At 29.3% G+C, this 17,651-nt stretch overlaps 5 protein-coding genes across 7 annotated transcripts; 2 read left to right on the forward strand and 3 right to left on the reverse strand.

Annotated features, from left to right (window-relative positions):
• The first annotated feature begins 1,054 nt into the window (after nucleotides 1–1,054).
• Nucleotides 1,055–6,865, forward strand: LOC106784014 (cap-specific mRNA (nucleoside-2'-O-)-methyltransferase 1). The gene is made up of 3 exons (XM_014743090.1): nucleotides 1,055–1,826; nucleotides 2,100–4,629; nucleotides 4,767–6,865. Exons 1-3 carry the CDS (start codon nucleotides 1,772–1,774, stop codon nucleotides 5,239–5,241), a joined length of 3,060 nt encoding a protein of 1,019 aa, XP_014598576.1. The 5' UTR covers nucleotides 1,055–1,771; the 3' UTR covers nucleotides 5,242–6,865.
• Nucleotides 6,663–9,292, reverse strand: LOC106784015 (nudC domain-containing protein 1). The gene is made up of 4 exons (XM_014743091.1): nucleotides 8,614–9,292; nucleotides 7,558–8,539; nucleotides 7,125–7,492; nucleotides 6,663–7,058 (listed from the first exon to the last, which is right to left on the reverse strand). The coding sequence occupies exons 1-4, from the start codon at nucleotides 8,726–8,728 to the stop codon at nucleotides 6,853–6,855; spliced, it is 1,671 nt and encodes a 556-aa protein (XP_014598577.1). The 5' UTR covers nucleotides 8,729–9,292; the 3' UTR covers nucleotides 6,663–6,852.
• A 799-nt stretch (nucleotides 9,293–10,091) lies between these two features.
• Nucleotides 10,092–11,546, reverse strand: LOC106784002 (N-alpha-acetyltransferase 60). Of its 2 annotated transcripts, XM_014743075.1 has the most exons (3): nucleotides 10,824–11,546; nucleotides 10,394–10,739; nucleotides 10,092–10,264 (listed from the first exon to the last, which is right to left on the reverse strand). In XM_014743075.1, the coding sequence occupies exons 1-3, from the start codon at nucleotides 11,068–11,070 to the stop codon at nucleotides 10,162–10,164; spliced, it is 696 nt and encodes a 231-aa protein (XP_014598561.1). In that variant the 5' UTR covers nucleotides 11,071–11,546; the 3' UTR covers nucleotides 10,092–10,161. The 2 variants fall into 2 exon arrangements, with proteins under 2 accessions (XP_014598561.1, XP_014598560.1); XM_014743074.1 differs by having other exon boundaries at nucleotides 10,092–10,739.
• LOC106784001 (tether containing UBX domain for GLUT4) lies at nucleotides 11,543–13,780 on the forward strand. 2 transcript variants are annotated; one of them, XM_014743072.1, is made up of 7 exons: nucleotides 11,543–11,762; nucleotides 11,872–11,927; nucleotides 11,999–12,248; nucleotides 12,313–12,777; nucleotides 12,849–13,206; nucleotides 13,298–13,463; nucleotides 13,596–13,780. In XM_014743072.1, exons 1-7 carry the CDS (start codon nucleotides 11,676–11,678, stop codon nucleotides 13,690–13,692), a joined length of 1,479 nt encoding a protein of 492 aa, XP_014598558.1. In that variant the 5' UTR covers nucleotides 11,543–11,675; the 3' UTR covers nucleotides 13,693–13,780. The 2 variants fall into 2 exon arrangements, with proteins under 2 accessions (XP_014598558.1, XP_014598559.1); XM_014743073.1 differs by lacking the exon at nucleotides 13,596–13,780 and having other exon boundaries at nucleotides 13,298–13,467.
• Nucleotides 13,204–17,568, reverse strand: LOC106784000 (protein ecdysoneless). The gene is made up of 6 exons (XM_014743071.1): nucleotides 17,133–17,568; nucleotides 16,557–17,050; nucleotides 15,962–16,469; nucleotides 15,435–15,633; nucleotides 14,942–15,357; nucleotides 13,204–13,405 (listed from the first exon to the last, which is right to left on the reverse strand). Exons 1-6 carry the CDS (start codon nucleotides 17,413–17,415, stop codon nucleotides 13,377–13,379), a joined length of 1,929 nt encoding a protein of 642 aa, XP_014598557.1. The 5' UTR covers nucleotides 17,416–17,568; the 3' UTR covers nucleotides 13,204–13,376.
• Nucleotides 17,569–17,651: the final 83 nt, after the last annotated feature.

The raw sequence follows: 17,651 nt of genomic DNA on the forward strand, positions 1-17,651 counted from the left end.
ACAATTTTTATTTTATAGTTTCTTCTTTGTTCTCCAAATTTTAACTCTGTCCAAGCGAAGTCAGTTAAAAATAAGGTAAGAAAAGAAAAGAAAATTCTTTGAATAAGGGTTAATTTATGATCCACCACGGATTTAGGTTTTTTCAAGTAATATTTAATGAGTCGCCTGTTATGCTTTTAAAAGTATCTTTGACTAACGGTTATCGAATTTTAAAATCATATTACATGAAAAAGTTATTACTTTTACATCTCGAAAGCATTCACATCGCACATAGTAGATTTTTCTAATATTAAGAAAATTCTATTCCTATACGTTTGCAGAGATTTACATTATAAATTCTCATGACCGCAATTTCTATTCGATTTTGATGATCAAAAGTTTATTAGAAAAATAATAAATTTTTGACATAAGATAATTTTTTCTGATTTTCAACACGCTTTTACTAGCGTGAAAATTATTTATTTCTTGTATATATATACATAGACATGATTTTTATAAAAATATATCTGCTTTTATCATTACAATTATTTCTATAATAAATAAATTTAGTTAAACATTGATCACTGATTATAATAAATCAGCAATAATTATCCAGAATAACGCGTTAATGTTTTTATACCGTTTTAGATGCAGTTACAATTTTATTGCATTATTTATTATCTTTGAGTTGATGTTGATTATTTGTATGTGTATACAAATTTATAATTTCGATCATATACGAAGATATATCTTGAGATACATCAAAGCAGAAATCGTATTCAAGTTATATCAATGACCTTTGTGGCCAATTTCCTTTTTTGGAATCCTAGAAAAAATTTGTAAAATATCCTAACGGTTTTACAATTCCCTAGTCCAATTCTGATTCGGTGGACGTTCTCGAAGTCATCAAGATCAACTTTATTTTTTTGGATAGAAATCTATCATTTTCATAATGTTATCATATCTTAAGAAAAAGAAAAACAAATAACTTTTGTTTAAAACCTTTTCTATAAAACCTTTACTATCTACAATAACAAAAATAAGAATTAGTTACTAGTAGCAGATGGCGCGATGATTGTCAAACGCCACCTACTGACATCATTATGTACGATAATCGACTTACAACTATTCGAGTATCAGTTAAGCACGGGTTGAGCAGTAAAAAGTATAAAGTAGGGAGAGTTGAGCAAAACGTGTAAGTTACATAAAACTTCACGACGTATCTTTTTCTTCCAAAGTTTTTTCTATTACATATGTGGTTTAACTCCAAAGTAATATTAATTTTGCTATTGGTTACATACTTCAATTAGTTAATCGTGAAGTTCAGTTTCTAAGGAAAATTAGTTTTAACACCTTATGCAGATGGTGCTGTAATAGAAGAAGCGTTTCTTACAAAATATCCCAGGCACGTTACTACGTTTCCGGACGCGAACGAGTAAACAGGTGAATGGTGTATTCGACGTTAATGGTTATTTCTCATCTACTAAACTTACAAGTTGAACGAAATTAACCGAAATAATTCTTCGTCTAAACTTTGGTAATATAAATCAAACGTTTTCAGTGTTTTTAATTAGTAATAATAGTAAAATTGCCTGTCGCGATTTGTCGGAGTGAATAGTGCTTTGGTGGACAATACATCAAGGATTGTTCTTATATTTGTGACGTATACCTAGTAATCTTAAACAATACAAGACATACAAGTGTACAATGTTGTAGCTTATATTAAATCAATGTCGTTACAACGGAATACAAGAAAAAATTCTTCTTAATAATTACTATTAATAAAAAGATCATGGAGAAAATAAATAATTTCAATAGTGACCTTTTCTTGTCAGAAAGTGAATATGGTATGTACAATAATTGTTGTTAATATTTTTGTTTCTTTCAATCTTTTTTAGATATTTCCCTTTTAATAAATATGTAATATTAAATTAATTAAGGAAGTTCGTGATATTTCTAAGTTTGTTTATCTTTTTAATTTTTAATATTGTGAACTGAAACAGACCACAAGAAGCATTATCTTAATTTTATATCTTTTCCAACGTAACTTTGCTTTCTTCTATTAAATTATTATATAATTTTATTTTTATAATAATTTATCTGTTTTTTTTCTATTTTAGATGGGAACGATGGCGATTATAATGACAATGAGGTTACCAAATATCACGACAAACAGAGTAATTGTAAACCAAAAACGAAAAAGAAATACCGTACTTCAGCTTCTGAAAGTACAGTAAAGAAAAAGAAACGAAGCAAAAAAGTAAGCGATGTAATGTCTAATGTCAATAAAGAAAAAGAAGCTTCAACATCGAATGCTAATTATGATAGCGACTATCCTCAAAGCTTTAATGAAATGAATAATGATCCTGATTTTGAGATGAAACATACATCTCATGATTCTTTTTATGACTTTAACAAAGATGCACAAATGGATAGAATACATGAAACTTCTCCTTTTAATATTGAAGCATCTGCTTCAAATATTTCAAAGGGGATTAAGCAACATCGTTTGTCGAGTGATGATGATACTGATAATGATGATCAAAAAAGACGTAGTAATTCATATGATGATCATGACGATGATGACGATGACAGACATAGTGGTTTTATTAAAGACAACATATATAATATTGATAAAAATACTGAAAAGAATAGACAAATTCTTTATGAGGATTTCAATAAAGAACAGTTTGAAAGTTCATATGAGATGGCAGAAAGTTTTAGTGATGATGCACCTACATTCAATATATCCAACAGTAGCAAAATAAAGTACAATGAATCATTTGAAAATGATAAATTATTAAAAAGAAGTAAAAATAGCGATGAAAATTCTGCTAAGAAATTGTGCTTGGGTAAAGTAGGAAATACATCAATTACAACTGGTAGTGCTACAAATGGAAAAGGAAAAGCAGAACGTATGATGGAAAAAATGGGATACCAAGCTGGGAAAGGTCTTGGAAAAAATAATCAAGGTCGGTTAGAGCCAGTACAAACTTCAACGCAACATGGGCGTAGAGGAATTGGACTTTCTTATCCTGAACTTGAAGCTGCGAGATTAAAGTGGAATCCTGATGAAGAAATTGTACAAATTAAAGAAGAAATGGAATGGTTAAAAAATGCACATCGTCATATACCAACTATTAAAGAAATGCATGACTGGATGGTATTGGGTCTAAAAAAAGAAACAATAGACGATGAAACTAAATTTTGTGAGGCAAAAATAGTGAAAGATATCTTAAATTCAAAAACAATATTTGATAAGATTAATAAAACAGAAAAGCGTAAGGCAAGAACGCGTTCCAATCCATATGAAACAATTCGAAATGCATTCTTCTTAAATCGTGCTGCTGTCAAAATGGCAAACATGGACAAAGCTTGTGATTTTCTATTCACCAAACCAAACAATTTAAAAAACAATGAGCTGCTATATTTCGCAGACGTATGCGCTGGTCCTGGTGGATTTAGTGAATACGTTTTGTGGAGAAAAAAGTGGCATGCTAAAGGATTTGGTTTTACTTTAAAAAATGAGAATGATTTCAAACTAGGTGATTTCTATGCTGGATCACCAGAAACTTTTCATACCTTCTATGGTCCAAAGGGTAATGGGGATGTATGTGATGTAAGTAACCAAGAGGCTTTTAGAGATTTAATTATGAAACATACTCATGGCAAGGGTGTACATTTTATGATGTCAGATGGTGGATTTTCAGTGGAGAATCAAGAAAATATTCAAGAAATCATGTCAAAACAAATATACTTGTGTCAATGTTTAGTAGCTTTAATGATAGTAAGAAATGGAGGAAACTTTGTAACAAAACTATTTGATCTCTTTACGCCTTTTAGTGTAGGATTAATATATTTGATATATCGTTGTTTTGATGAAGTATGTATTTTCAAGCCGAATACTTCAAGGCCAGCTAATTCAGAAAGATACTTGATATGCAAAGGAAAACGACACGATACAAATGATATTGTAAAATATTTATTTTATGCAAACAAAATATTATTAAAAGGAGACGTAAATAAGGATGTTATAGAATTAGTTCCATTAAAAGAATTAGAAATAGAAAAAGAATTTGTACAATATTTGAGAAAATCTAACAATAATCTTGGAAGAAAACAAATTGTAGGCCTTCTTAAAATAGCTGCTTTTTGTGAAGATAGTACACTTATAGAACCAAGACAAGCAGATATGCGACGAGAATGCTTAAAATATTGGGAACTACCAGATGAAAGTCGCACTGTACCATCTTTTAGTAAACCACAAGAAAATATCAAACATCTCATGAAAAATCGTGATAATATACTTTCACATCAGCAACAAAAATTAACATATGAAAATATTCGCCAGACTGTGTTACATACACCATATGACTGGCTATGTACACCTTGTGGTACTGGAGAATCCAATAAATTAACTACATTTTATATGGGTATGGGAAGAAGAAAAGTATATCGTTATATGAATAATAGTTGGGAGCAAATTAATGACCTTAAAATAGAATTACCTCCTGACACTCTTGTGTACGCAGAAATAATAAATGAGATTGCAAAAGAAAGAAAAAGTCAACGCAAAATTTATGCACTGCATATTTTGGATGCTTGGATACTCGGCGGAGAGGATATCAGTCAAAAATATTTGCCAGATAGGTATGTATATTCGTAAACAAGTTTATTTCTATAGAATTTCTAGTTTTATTTCATTATTCATTTTATGTAAAATTTACAACACACACCTCTATCACACACACATTTTATATTTTTTAATCATTTAATGTTCTTTACAGGCATGAACTTATAAAAAAATTTTGTGAAGCTCTATGGAAACCATTTCCTAATGATTTTGCAAGAGTACGTGCAAAGGAGCTATATGCGTTTAGCCCTGATATCGATAAGAAATTACAACTTATTCAACGTTATATGAAAAATAATAGACCAGAATTAACGTGCGATATACCAAAAACACCTTTGGATGATGAGGAAACATTATATTTCATACCAAATAGCATCATCTTTTTAAGAAGTACTAGTCGACCTTGGTTCCGATATTATAGCAAAAGTCAACATGAAACATATATTCATAATCAAAAAACTAACGAATCACATTTCGATAGAAGAAGGCCACCAGCAGCAGAAGCTAAATTTGATGAAACATTTTCTAATAGTATGATATGGTATTGGCCTCATGATGAAATGCTTTCAATGAATACAGTCATTCACTCTATTAGAGAAAAATGTCCAGAATTAATAGATAGTAAATAATTATAATACAATTTTATATATATGTATATATATGAAAAAAAATTTTCATTATTTGAACCAATCATTTGCCAAATCGATTAAGTTTACAAAGTAAAAAGTAGACAAAATTGAACAAGTAATGAACATTGTCGGATCATTTATTATTGAACGGCCATAAAAATTGTTCTCATTTAGTGGTATTAGGATTAGTTATTAGTCATATTTAGTTTAAATATAAAAAATTAAATATTGATCACACAAGTACTTTGATAAAAAAAAAAATTTTGTTTAATTCTAAAAGCCGAGTTCATTGCTTTGGTCTGTGAACGGTTGGTTCATTCATAATAATGATACTCAATTTTTGCTTATAGTTTATTTAAGCAGCTATTTAAAATTAATCATTTGAGTACGGACTCGTTTTTTATAGCTTTCCGCATAGTTAGGGAGGAAAGCTTTTTCTTTTTCTTCTAGAGCATTTCTTATAGTGAATAGTTAATACCACTTCTCATTTCCCAATCGGTATCTGACAAAATAGGATTTGTCATTATACATAACAGTTAATAGAACAAATCTAATTGTAATTGTGCTCTTTGGATTTTTTTGCACGACACAGAAGAGCGTGATCGTACTCGTCCGTACTCAAACAGATAATTATATTCTGTTCGATTATTAGATTTAAGTTGTATAATATATATATATGAATCGCTTATTTGCCAAATCAATTAATTTCATGAAACAAAAAGTAGAAAAATTTGACAAAGTAATATACATTGTTGTATCATTTATTATTGAATAGTCATAATTGACCATTGTGTTATTTATTGATTGGTGTTAAGCCTAATTATTGAGAAAATTTATTTTTATTTTTTTTTAACCCTTTGATTGCAGCGCATTCTAACACAAAATCATCAATATATACAGCGCAATATTCGCATGTTAGTCACTGTAACTGGCTGTCGCAAATTGCTATGCTCATTGACCAAAAAACATATTTATGGGTGCAAAATATGTTTGGAAAGGAAACACAAACGTAATTAAATATAAAGAAAAAAAATTTAGAGAGCATATATATACATTTTTCGTATATATAAATAGACATGCGAGGACATATATATCTTCAGCAGTTGAAGGGTTAAATATAAAAAGTTAAGCATCAATCAAGCACTTTGACAGTAAAATTTTTTAAAATTCTCAAATATAATTGTTTTGGCCTGTAAACGACTCATATAATAGTCTATAATAGACTCTGACTAAATATATTAAGTTGTATTGACTTGTATATTTTCGATACAGAAGAGAAAACTTTTATATGGAATAATCAATTTTTGTTCATAACCCGAAATAAAATACCTTGTTACAATTATGCATCCAAGTAATATTCTATAGCATTTCTTTTGTATGATTTTGTTTTTCTCCAGTGTAAATAATAATAATGTATATCATTTTCTATGATTAGTATTTATCATTAGAATAGATCGAGCAAATTATTTGCTGTGATGCGTGTCTCTCTTTGTGTGTTTGTGGGTGTGCGTGTGTGTATATACGCACGTGTACATTGTGCACGCAACTATACATAATTCATATATACATAAAATATCAATATGTACAGAAGATAATAAAAAGTATAAAATTTTATGGATAAATTTGTAAATGGTATAATTTGTTTTTCGTAAGGATTATTAAATATTTGTTAGTTGCAACTGCTCCCATTATAATAGAAGATGGAGAATCACATTCTAAATCTACAATCCATTGTTTACTTATTTGAGAATTATTTTCTGGCCTTTCATAAAGAAAAACGTGTCTTGTGTGTTCTATTATGGCAACGTATGAACCATCTAAAAAATATAGCATTGAAAGAAAAAGAAAATTCAACAATCTAATTATGTAAATATAAATCTTACCTGGAGAACATATACAGAATTTTTTATTACTTTTACTTGCTTCAACATATCCAAAACCTGGAAATGTTGTAGTATGTTTTATTTTCCATAGATTGTCTTCTACAATATCAGTAATCCAAAGACAACCATCATGATCGTGTCTAAGACATATTGTCTGTCCAAATTTCATTTTATATGTAAATAGTACATGATTATTTGTACCAAGAGTAGCCTGATGTGTTATTTCCTGCGATGTAAGATTTATTCTTTGCAAGATGTTTTCTTTTCCTTCTATATCGCATTCTTCCAATTGTTCAGAATTAAATCCTAAACACGGTTGACCTTCTCCACCAGGTGCATCTGGATTTTCAGAACATAGATGTGCTAATCTAAAAACAATATTATAAATATGTAAATATATAATACTCGTGTAAAATGATATGAAATGAAATACCTAGAATGAATTTCAGCTGCTAGTGATTCATTTGGTAAACATTCTCCTCCTGTATCACCTTTAATTAACTCATCCCACATTAAACCATTTTCAAACTTTATTAAGTCCAATTGTAATGTGTCCTTTTCATGTTTCCAAGTAGTAAGCTTCTCATCTAATCTGTGTTGACATTCGCCTTGTATTAAAATATCATTATTTACAGTAATTGATATTTCATTAGATTTTACATTAACTTTGGCCTGACTTTGATAATATTTTTCCGGTATTTTAATCCAAACTGTAAGCGAATCTTCGTCTTGAGACCAGCAATATTTAGGAATTTTTATGTGTTCTCTATCACTTATATTTTTTATACTATTTTCTGTTATTTTCTTATCGTCAGATTCAAAAATAATATTATTTTGACAAATGGTATGTAAATGGTCACCATTTTCTTCGATAAATACATATTCTACGGTACCTCGTACTTTTAATACTTGTTTATTAGATAAATGAAAAGTATTTTGCTTTTCATCAGATTGTTGCCAAGTATAAAATAATAATACAAGCTTTGTACACTTTTTCCCATTATCATCAACTATAGATGACAACGTAATAATAATTTGAGATTTAATTTGCACATATCGGATATCTAAAATAACTCCAGGTTCTGCTTCTTCTAATAAAAATGTTTCAACATGACCAGAATTATCTTCCCTTAATAAATGGAGGCTGTTACCTCCATTAGAAATTACTACAATATTATTGCTAGTAAATCCGATCGATGGATTATATAATAATTTTGATGATTGAGCATTAGGAGAACATAATTTATATATTTTTTGAAGTGTTCCAATTTTATTTACACGCCAAATTATGTGTTCTTTATCAATAAACCAACATGATGTATCATAAGGATTTGTAAATAAATGATTATGAAGAGCAAATAATCTCACTTCCAACCAAGATTCTTGATCGGGATTTAATTCTAGCCTAAATACATCTGAAATATATTTAATTCGTGTATTATTCACCTAGCAAATCGTTAATAAAAGTATAGGTTATATATGGACGTACCATTTTCTAAACTTATTTCTGATTTCACAGGAACAACATCTGGAGAAAATTGATACTTTTCAAAACGTGGATTTAAAAGAGATCTGTCAGGATGTAATTCTATTATTTTCGTCATTACTTTTAATATCGCAACTCACGAAGTATGTTATGAGAGACACGCAATATATTCATTCACAAATAACTATAGTAACGCGATACATGTCATAACAAATTAATAATTTGATTGTTACAAATTATAAGTGAAACGTTAAATAAATAAATTTAGGTTAAACGCGTTTAATCGATTAATTAACTAAAACATTAAATTTAACTTAAATAAAATATAACGCATGTGTATCTTAACCTAAAAGCAAGCTAAAATATTGCACGATAGTGTTTATATACACTTCCATACACACACCTATTATATAACAGGAAAGAAAGTACAATGTAATTAATGTTCCCGTAGTTTTATAGTTAAAAAAAAAAGAAATTTAGAGTATTCATCATAAAAATGAAACCATGTTATAACATGTCAATTTATTACAAACAATATCATTACAATGTTATATACAATCTAACTGAACTATTCTGGTACATTCTGTATTTATTTACATTATGTATAAATACACACATTCACGTTCACGAATTTTATTAACATTTCATATTAAAGTTAAAGCTCTTAAACCAATAATATATTCTTATTGAAACTTATACGTACAAATAAATAATAAAGAAGACGTTAATAAAGACATAACAGAAATAAAAATAAAAGAGCTATACACAGCACAAAAATAGAACATGTTTTTGATTCATAAAAATGTTCATTATTTAATGATATTGCACTGATTCTTTTTAGTAACCATTATGTTTCCCAAAATTCATTGATGATTAAAACAATTAATAAAATCCCAAAATTTATAATACATAAACATTATTTGTCTCATTATCTTCATGTATGTCCGTACAATAAAACATAAATAAACGGTGGATTATTATAAATATTTTATGAATCATGTTGTAACATGTCGAGTTAAAAATAATTTTAGAGCATTAACCATATATGCATTTATACAGATCAGACTTTTGTAGATTTTTGTTTTCTCAGCTTATTCAGAACAAAGTATCACTATAAAATATCTATTTAAGTTTAATGAATAAATTATATTTTTTGTACAAATCTTCTGGCAGTTTATATTATAAGCTAATGGTCTTGAAAAGCGAATAATTTTTAATGATCTTAATTTTGTTGTATTTCATGTTAATAAAACTATTTCTTTTTTGAGTCAAAAGCTAAGTTAGAAACGACTAAATATTTATTGTATATAGACCATCGTATTCATATAAATCTAATCAACAAAATCATATGCAAACAGCTTATATAAGATTAAGACGTACCATTACTTTTTTCTTCGTATATTAAATTCATTTGCATTTAGAGTTTTATGTATATATATAAATATGAATTATATAAAATCATATTATATATATATATATATATAAAATATGATTTTATATGAATTTAACTGTAATTGAATACCATTATATATCACAGCCTCATAAGATGTATCATCTGTGATAAGAAAGTATAGTGGTAGCCCATAAAAGCCGTTGCCAAATCCATCTAGGTACCCTACATGGACCAAGACTAGCCATTGCCCTGGCTAAATGTCTAATCCAATCCCATATACCCCATGGAGCATGTCCACCATTGACGTAAAGAACATATGTAAAGCCATCTTTACATTTTCCATGAATGAAATAATAATATGGTAAAAAACTATGTAATCGAAAATGGCACCTTTGATAAAACAAAATAGCAGGCACGTTGCTAGAGAGGACATGTAAGAAGACTGCTTTCACTGAAGAACGTTCTGGAGCGGTAACATGTGCCAATAATTGCTCCAATAATAAAGATGCAATACCGTTTCTTCTATATGTACGACGTACTCCTAAACTAAGTATATATCCAACTAAAGAGTCCTTTCCTAGACTCGAACACAGAATCCCACGATCTTCTTCATTTAACTTGGCATATGGTTTAATCTCAGCGACAATAAGTCCTATAATTACTCCGCCATATACAGCAGCTAACGCATAAAATCTTGAAGAGCTTGTTATGTCTTCGTACCAGGAATTTGGATAATCTGTAAAAGTAGAGCTGTCGCATTCTTTTCTAACATATCCCAATACACGTATCAAAGTGTAAATTGAGATAACATTCGTCTCACCTATGGGAAACCAATCTTGACAAAGTGCACGAACTTCTTCTAAATCGTCAGGACAGAGAAAACGTAATTGAACCTCACCCAAAACGCAAAGTGGGACTGTTACAGAAGTCACGGGGGCTGTCGGGCTACCAACCGAATTTCTCGTTGAATTTTCATTCGTATAAGCCCGCTTATTTCCCGAGTCAACCTCGAGTTCACTTTTCTCGATTTCCGGCAAGATAAGGTACCGGTTAAAGGACACGGCCATTACGCCACAAATTCTCTGGCATCTTACAAGTCATTTGTACAGCGATATAAAATACGTCAGGTCGAATACAAACATCTGTTAATAAACATATCGCGATTCGCAGACATTTTGTTTTCATAGGTTTGTTTATGCCAGAAGAGAACGTAAACTCTCGTGACGCAATGCGAGTAGAATCGAAGGAGCAGGGTCGCCACTTCATCGCATTTGATACTTTTCCTGCCAATTAACTAAAAGTACCATTGCCGAACTTATATATTCTTCTTTTCAACTTCCTATCTTTTTATTTGAAAACAATGTCACGCTGCGAGGAATGAACAAAGCATGTTCACAAGGCTAAATATATTAGTACGAATGCCAAACGGGAACACTAATTCTATCAATTATACGAGTGACAAATAGACAGTACATATATATACATATTGTATATACATATCTATAGAGAGAGAGAGAGAAAGAGAGAGAGAGAGAGAGAGAGAGAAAGAAAGAGAGAGAGAAAGAGAGAAGAAAAGAAAGAGAGAGTCTCATATATTAAAAAATAGAAAAAGTTCTGAGTCAGCTGTTTGCTTTGTGGTTCGTTGTATGACCACTTGAGATTTTAATCTATTATGGCGGTAAATAAAAGTATCATTGTTCTTACGCCCAACGGTCGTCGACAAAATGTGGAAGTTACTCCAAATACAACTATTCTTCAGGTAAATAGTAAATTCAATTATATTTATTGAAATGTTTCATTAAATTTCTTCTCAAAGTGAATTTAAATTTATATTAGATTTTAACCAACAAATTTATATTAATTTATAGGTGCTGGAAGAAGTTTGTAAAAAACATGGATATGATGCAAACGATTATGATATTAAGTGAGTTACCATGTACAAAATTTATATTAGTTCATTTTCTTATTATTTTTAATGCACACTTTATTTTCCAGACACTTCAATAAGATATTAGATGTAAATTCCATATTGCGTTTCACTGGTTTATCTAATAATGCACGGGTGGAAATGGTACCTTGTAAAAAACCACGTAGTGCATCAAAAGTTACAGTAGGCATTCTATTTGAGAATGGTGAACGATTAATGGATGATTTCTTACCAGATGTCACTTTGGCACACGTTTTAATGACCATTTGTCCTAACGAAGACCGCAAAACTGCAGTAATAATATATATGCATCGTAAGGTAATCCATCTTACAAGATTTAATACCGATGTTTGAATCATATACAAATAGATTTTGTTCCTAGGTGCATGGTGAAGCTTTAGAAGAAACAACTTTGAAATCATTGGGCCTTACTAGTGGTAAAGCAATGTTACGAATGATGCATCGTGATTTGGAACAATTACAAACACAAGCACATGTATCTCAAACTTTTTTACCAAAGTCTTCAAAAAACTTGGATGGTAATGATGAAAATGATGTTTATATCAAATATGATAAACAAAAGATTTCTTCTGCATCTAAGGAAGGGAAAGCTTTAGATCCTATTACGTTGTTAAAAGAAGAAAGAAATAAAATGAGATCACAAGATTCGATTTATATAGGAAATATTACAACGATGGATAAAGATAAAGGGTCAGATAATAAAGACAGGGATAATGCTATAAATACAAGTACATATCGTAAAGAGCTATTAAATCACAATGATGTAAAAGATGAACCCAATGCAAATTTGCATTCAGATACAGAGGAAGAGATTAATATAGAGTTTGTAAGATATTGCTTTCATAATACTACAAATAATAATTTACATATTTAATGAGTATAATTGTTACATTATAGTTGGGAGAACGAAATGCGTTAGTATTCAATCAAGCTGAAGTACAAGCATTTCCTAAAAATGAATTACCAGATAGTTTTTTCAATTTAACGGTCGAAGATGCCAAGATACTCTTACGAGATGCTAAACGAAAGAGAGAAGAGTTAGAAGAAGCACCACTTTTAATTGAAGCTCAACGTAAACTTGAGCAAGATAAACGTATATTGGCACAATTGAATAAATATCGCAGGGTAGTGATTCGTGTTCAGTTTCCAAATCAATTGGTTCTCCAAGGTTGGTTTAAACCTGTTGAAACGGTGCAAGCAATTAAGGACTTTATTAAAAATTATTTAGAAGATCCAACTTGTGACTTTACTATTTGTAAGTTAAGATGCATTATTTAATCGTGACATATTTTTAAATTAGAAATATGTTAATCGAAGGTATATCATTTTACTTTATAATTTAACAGATACTGCTCCACCAAAACACATTTTAAGGTCAGAAGTACGATTAATAGATGAAAATCTTGTACCATGTGCTATTATATATTATTCTGGATCATCATCTTTAGCACCATCTGTAAAAGAAAAATTAATAGATCCTAGAATTGCCAATAAACAAGTAATAAAATCAAGGTAAAATATGACTTGTATGTTTGCTTTTATTATTCGAATATTTTTTTTTTAAATGATATTATAGTTATACAAAAATCTTTTATCTTTTGAAAAAACTACTAAATAAATTAACATTGCTTATTACTTTTACAGAATGATTGTAACACCTGAAGAAAATGTTAATACAGAGAAAAAAAAAAGTAAAACAATAGAAGATATCACAGCTATTCCAGGACCCAGTGGTTGCTAACTATTAAAAAAAAAAAGAATAAATAAATAAACAATAATTACCTTAAAGAACAAATATGATGTAATCTAATAAATAAATTTGTATTTAACAAAAATATGAAAAATTTTTATAAAGTAAGATAGGAATTCTTTATTAAGTATTTTTACAGATCTATATTTTTATATCATTTAAAGACCTGTATGATTAGTAAAAACTAAAATATGCAGATATCTGTATAACAATGATATCATTATTACTACTGATTATTTACAAAAGTGAAAATGGATTTTTTATAGCCAAATGATTAAATATATAACAAAAAGATACAAATATTTTTGTGCCAAATTTGATAAGTACTAAAGAAATGTATTTATGTGTGTTATTTATTTGTATGTAGTTGTATATGATATATGATTTATTATGATATGGAATGTGCAAATTAAACAATTAACTTCTTGCACTTCCATGGTCCATCAAATAAATTGTAGAAGTAACAATTCATAGTTTTTATAATTTACCTAGTGGACAGCTCATTTTATGAATTACAAACATTAATTATTATTTATAATCTTTTATATGGATCAAGTGTGCATGCGTTTATTTTTATATATTATTTGAATTAATCATGAATGTTTATAATGGACAAACAGCCTATAAACTTTAAACGTCATCCGTAAAAGATTAAACATGTATACGATTTACTTTGAAATTGCTTTTCTTAATATTCGATGGCAACGAGGGGTTTTTTATTTTATTATACTTTTTCATTCACAGCACAAGCACATGTTATTGTAGCATAAAATAAGGTGTGTTCACAAGAGTATAAAAAGCAATGTTCATATTGACGCCAAAATAGACATTGAAATTCCCAGTCATTTGTATAATAAATATAAATTCACAAAAGTTATAAGTATAGATGTAAGTGCATGAAATAATTGCATAATTGTAGCGATTGAGGTTGTATAAAAAAAATTATATGAAGTATAATATGAAATATGAAAATATAAAAATGTAAACGAAAATAATAAGATGATTAATTTAATTTTGTCCGTAGTGACGTCAATTTGATATCGTACAGATAGATTGAGATTTTCTAACTGAGCACACCTGTCTGTTTGTTATCATAATATTGCTTTGGCATAGTAAATATTGTGATAGTATCAAATATTTATGTGCATCAAACAGTAAGATCTACATCAATATTTACATGCAAAGATGAATTTGACTTATTATGACTTTCTTTTATAACTTTAAATGAAAAGTTATTAACTTTGCAAATCAGGAGGTACTTTTGTAGGTGATTGTAATTGTAAATGCATAAGCCGTCGAATGGGACCACCAATTATGTTTCCAGTTGGTCCAGAACCACCCGATTCTCCTTGAATACTTTCCATTAAATTTGTTTCTACTATGTCAGTGCGTTTATTATCAATATGTTCTTCCTCTTTTACTAATTCTGCTTGCAATTGCGAATCTAACAATCTCATATATTTATCCATTTCGCCGCCTTTGTCTTCATCGTCACCACCTAATGAACCTTCTGAGCTTCCTTCAAATTCTCCTTCGCCACCTGGCACAACTAAATCTAAAATATCGCGTAAGGTACTGTCAAACACGTCTGCATCAAATTCGATTCTTCCATTGTCATCTGCATCATGTTTTGCATTATCTTCTGCTGACTGATCCCTTTAAATAAAAACAAGTCATAATAACACTCAATTTTTTTGCGAAAATGATATTCGAATTAAAATAAAAAAACATACTCTACTAATTGTACGCCATCAATGTCACTATTCTGATTGATAAAAGCTTGTACTTTTTCTCTAAGACTCAATGGTTCAAGTTCATGTTTTTTGTCTTTACTACTTCCCCATTGTTGGTTCAAAAGCACTTCTAATTGTGCTGGATCTATATTCAACCAACTATCACTGTCCGCAGGACTTAATGCACCTTCATCTTGGGCTGTAAAATAAACAATAAAATTTATTCATAAATTCTATATAAGAGATTATGGTACAAGGCTTGTATTATTATTCCATACATACTCCTTACTACAATATGCATGCATAATCTTTTTTTAAATATAAAATTAAAGAAGTGTATAAAAGTGTATAATATATGTAGCTACAAAATTTAGTAAATTTAACCTAATAAAGATGTCAAAATAAAATATAAAGAACTTTTACTTAATAATTCACTATGAGCTGATAGTCACATGCATTCGCAATGTGTTCGAAAGCACACTCTTATTACTTTTATCCTACTAATACATAATCTTTGTGGTAATTACCATCATACATCTCAACATCATTTGTTTGTATATTTTCCCATGCTTCTAGAACTTTTTCTGCATCTGTTTTATCATCGTGTGGCAAAGTGTTATCTAAATTAAAGTGTTTTAAAAAATAATCTTTTGCTATAATTAAAAGTTTTTCACGTTCTTTACTGCCTTCCAACAAGTCTTTGAAGTATCCGTTAGCTTCCAATCGAGATAAAAATGCATTAAAAGAACGTTCATTCGATATTGACATCTCTTCGTTATCTATTCCTGTTGTATTTTTTGCTCTTTTTCTACGTTCCTCATTAGCAGACGCTACTAGCATCTCTAGACCACATGCTATTTTAACACCAAGGACATAAGCATTGTATTTTGAACTACTTGCAGGAGGTAAGTTCCAACCTGTTCTTGGATCACCGGTATACCGACTATGCGTTGCTAACGCATATAAACATTTAGTCATTTTCACATTGACCATGGTACGTTGCTCAGGTGGAAAATATCTCATCGCACGACAAACCTGAAATAATATTAATATTAAACAATATGCTTAATATGATATTTTTTATACGATCATTATTAATTAGGATAAAATATCTTCATTTACTTTACGTTCAAGTGGATCAGAATGACAAATTGTTCTAATTATTGGTCCAATGAGCCCTGGTTCTTGTCGCAGAATAGATGCAGCTTTTTCTGGTAAAAATGCTCTTGCCTTATGTTTCCTTTTGCATATTTCTTTTGGATAAATATCTACACGTTTGTTTAATATACTCTGTACTTTATCTGATACTTTAGAATTTTGTGGAATACGATTAATGTTATTCAACAAATTTACAAATGACTTTCCTTTTTCTCTGATAATGTGAAGTAATCCATTATGTATAAAAACACGATCTTGACAAGTTTCTGGATTAGCCCATAAAGGTAATACATTTGCAGCTTCAATTAAAAGAAATTCACCATCTGAGTCAACTAATCTAGCAATTAATCCATCAAACACTTTAGTCAGTTTATATATAAGAAATACTGTAAACCATTCATCTCCTATGTCTTCGTCAAAACGTAAGGTTGCATAAATGTGAGCAACGGTTTGATAATCTAAGAGAAATATAAAAATTAATGTAACATATAAAAAGAGAAAATACAAAAAGTAATAATAACAAAAAGAAGTATAGTTTACCTTCTATAACCATTGAATTGTCAAGAATTCTTTCTAACATCATTGCTTGTTTGGTTCTTGGACGGAATACTAAGGCATCTCTATGCCAAATGTAATCAGTTGTGTAAAGTGCAATTTCTTCATAATATTTAGTTATTTCTTCATTAAGCTGTGCTTCAGTTATGTTATCAGTGTTAGATGAATAACAAAATTTAGGATAAAGGAAACATTCAAGAATGTCATCTCCTCTCGTTTTATTTAATAACGGTAAATTAGCCATTTTTTTATATATGTTACTAGCCATTTAAACTTTGAGAACACACGCAATAATATTCAATGTTTATTATTATACGTTTTGTATCATTTCGATTATAGTCTAACCTCAATTCTAAACACAAGTTTATAGTGCCATGAACTACTAGGGTTCTCAAACTAATTTCTATTGACTGTATCAGATGCAATGTCCATAATGCATGACTATCTATGATTATGTATTTTCAAAGCTTTACTTTATTAATTCGAAATTATTTGCTTGATGCA

The sequence above is a fragment of the Polistes canadensis genome, unplaced genomic scaffold (genome assembly GCF_001313835.1).
Source record: "Polistes canadensis isolate GaletaPanama2010 unplaced genomic scaffold, ASM131383v1 scaffold_28, whole genome shotgun sequence".
NCBI lineage: Eukaryota > Metazoa > Arthropoda > Insecta > Hymenoptera > Vespidae > Polistes > Polistes canadensis.

Excerpts from the sequence above, each read along its gene's own strand:
- LOC106784000 (XM_014743071.1), bottom strand. The coding sequence starts at position 17,415 with ATGGCTAGTAACATATATAAAAAAATGGCTAATTTACCGTTATTAAAT. Across the intron at positions 17,051-17,132 it reads CAATTCAATGGTTATAGAAG|ATTATCAAACCGTTGCTCAC; the intron begins GTAAACTATACT and ends TATTTCTCTTAG. Across the intron at positions 16,470-16,556 it reads CTGATCCACTTGAACGTAAA|GTTTGTCGTGCGATGAGATA; the intron begins GTAAATGAAGAT and ends ATATTATTTCAG.
- LOC106784015 (XM_014743091.1), bottom strand. The coding sequence starts at position 8,728 with ATGACGAAAATAATAGAATTACATCCTGACAGATCTCTTTTAAATCCA. Across the intron at positions 8,540-8,613 it reads AGAAATAAGTTTAGAAAATG|ATGTATTTAGGCTAGAATTA; the intron begins GTACGTCCATAT and ends AATATATTTCAG. Across the intron at positions 7,059-7,124 it reads ATTCTGTATATGTTCTCCAG|ATGGTTCATACGTTGCCATA; the intron begins GTAAGATTTATA and ends TATATTTTTTAG.
- LOC106784014 (XM_014743090.1), top strand. The coding sequence starts at position 1,772 with ATGGAGAAAATAAATAATTTCAATAGTGACCTTTTCTTGTCAGAAAGT. Across the intron at positions 1,827-2,099 it reads CTTGTCAGAAAGTGAATATG|ATGGGAACGATGGCGATTAT; the intron begins GTATGTACAATA and ends TTTCTATTTTAG. Across the intron at positions 4,630-4,766 it reads CAAAAATATTTGCCAGATAG|GCATGAACTTATAAAAAAAT; the intron begins GTATGTATATTC and ends TGTTCTTTACAG.
- LOC106784002 (XM_014743074.1), bottom strand. The coding sequence starts at position 11,070 with ATGGCCGTGTCCTTTAACCGGTACCTTATCTTGCCGGAAATCGAGAAA. Across the intron at positions 10,740-10,823 it reads TCAAGATTGGTTTCCCATAG|ATTATCCAAATTCCTGGTAC; the intron begins GTGAGACGAATG and ends CTACTTTTACAG.
- LOC106784001 (XM_014743072.1), top strand. The coding sequence starts at position 11,676 with ATGGCGGTAAATAAAAGTATCATTGTTCTTACGCCCAACGGTCGTCGA. Across the intron at positions 11,928-11,998 it reads GCAAACGATTATGATATTAA|ACACTTCAATAAGATATTAG; the intron begins GTGAGTTACCAT and ends TTTATTTTCCAG. Across the intron at positions 13,207-13,297 it reads AACTTGTGACTTTACTATTT|ATACTGCTCCACCAAAACAC; the intron begins GTAAGTTAAGAT and ends ATAATTTAACAG.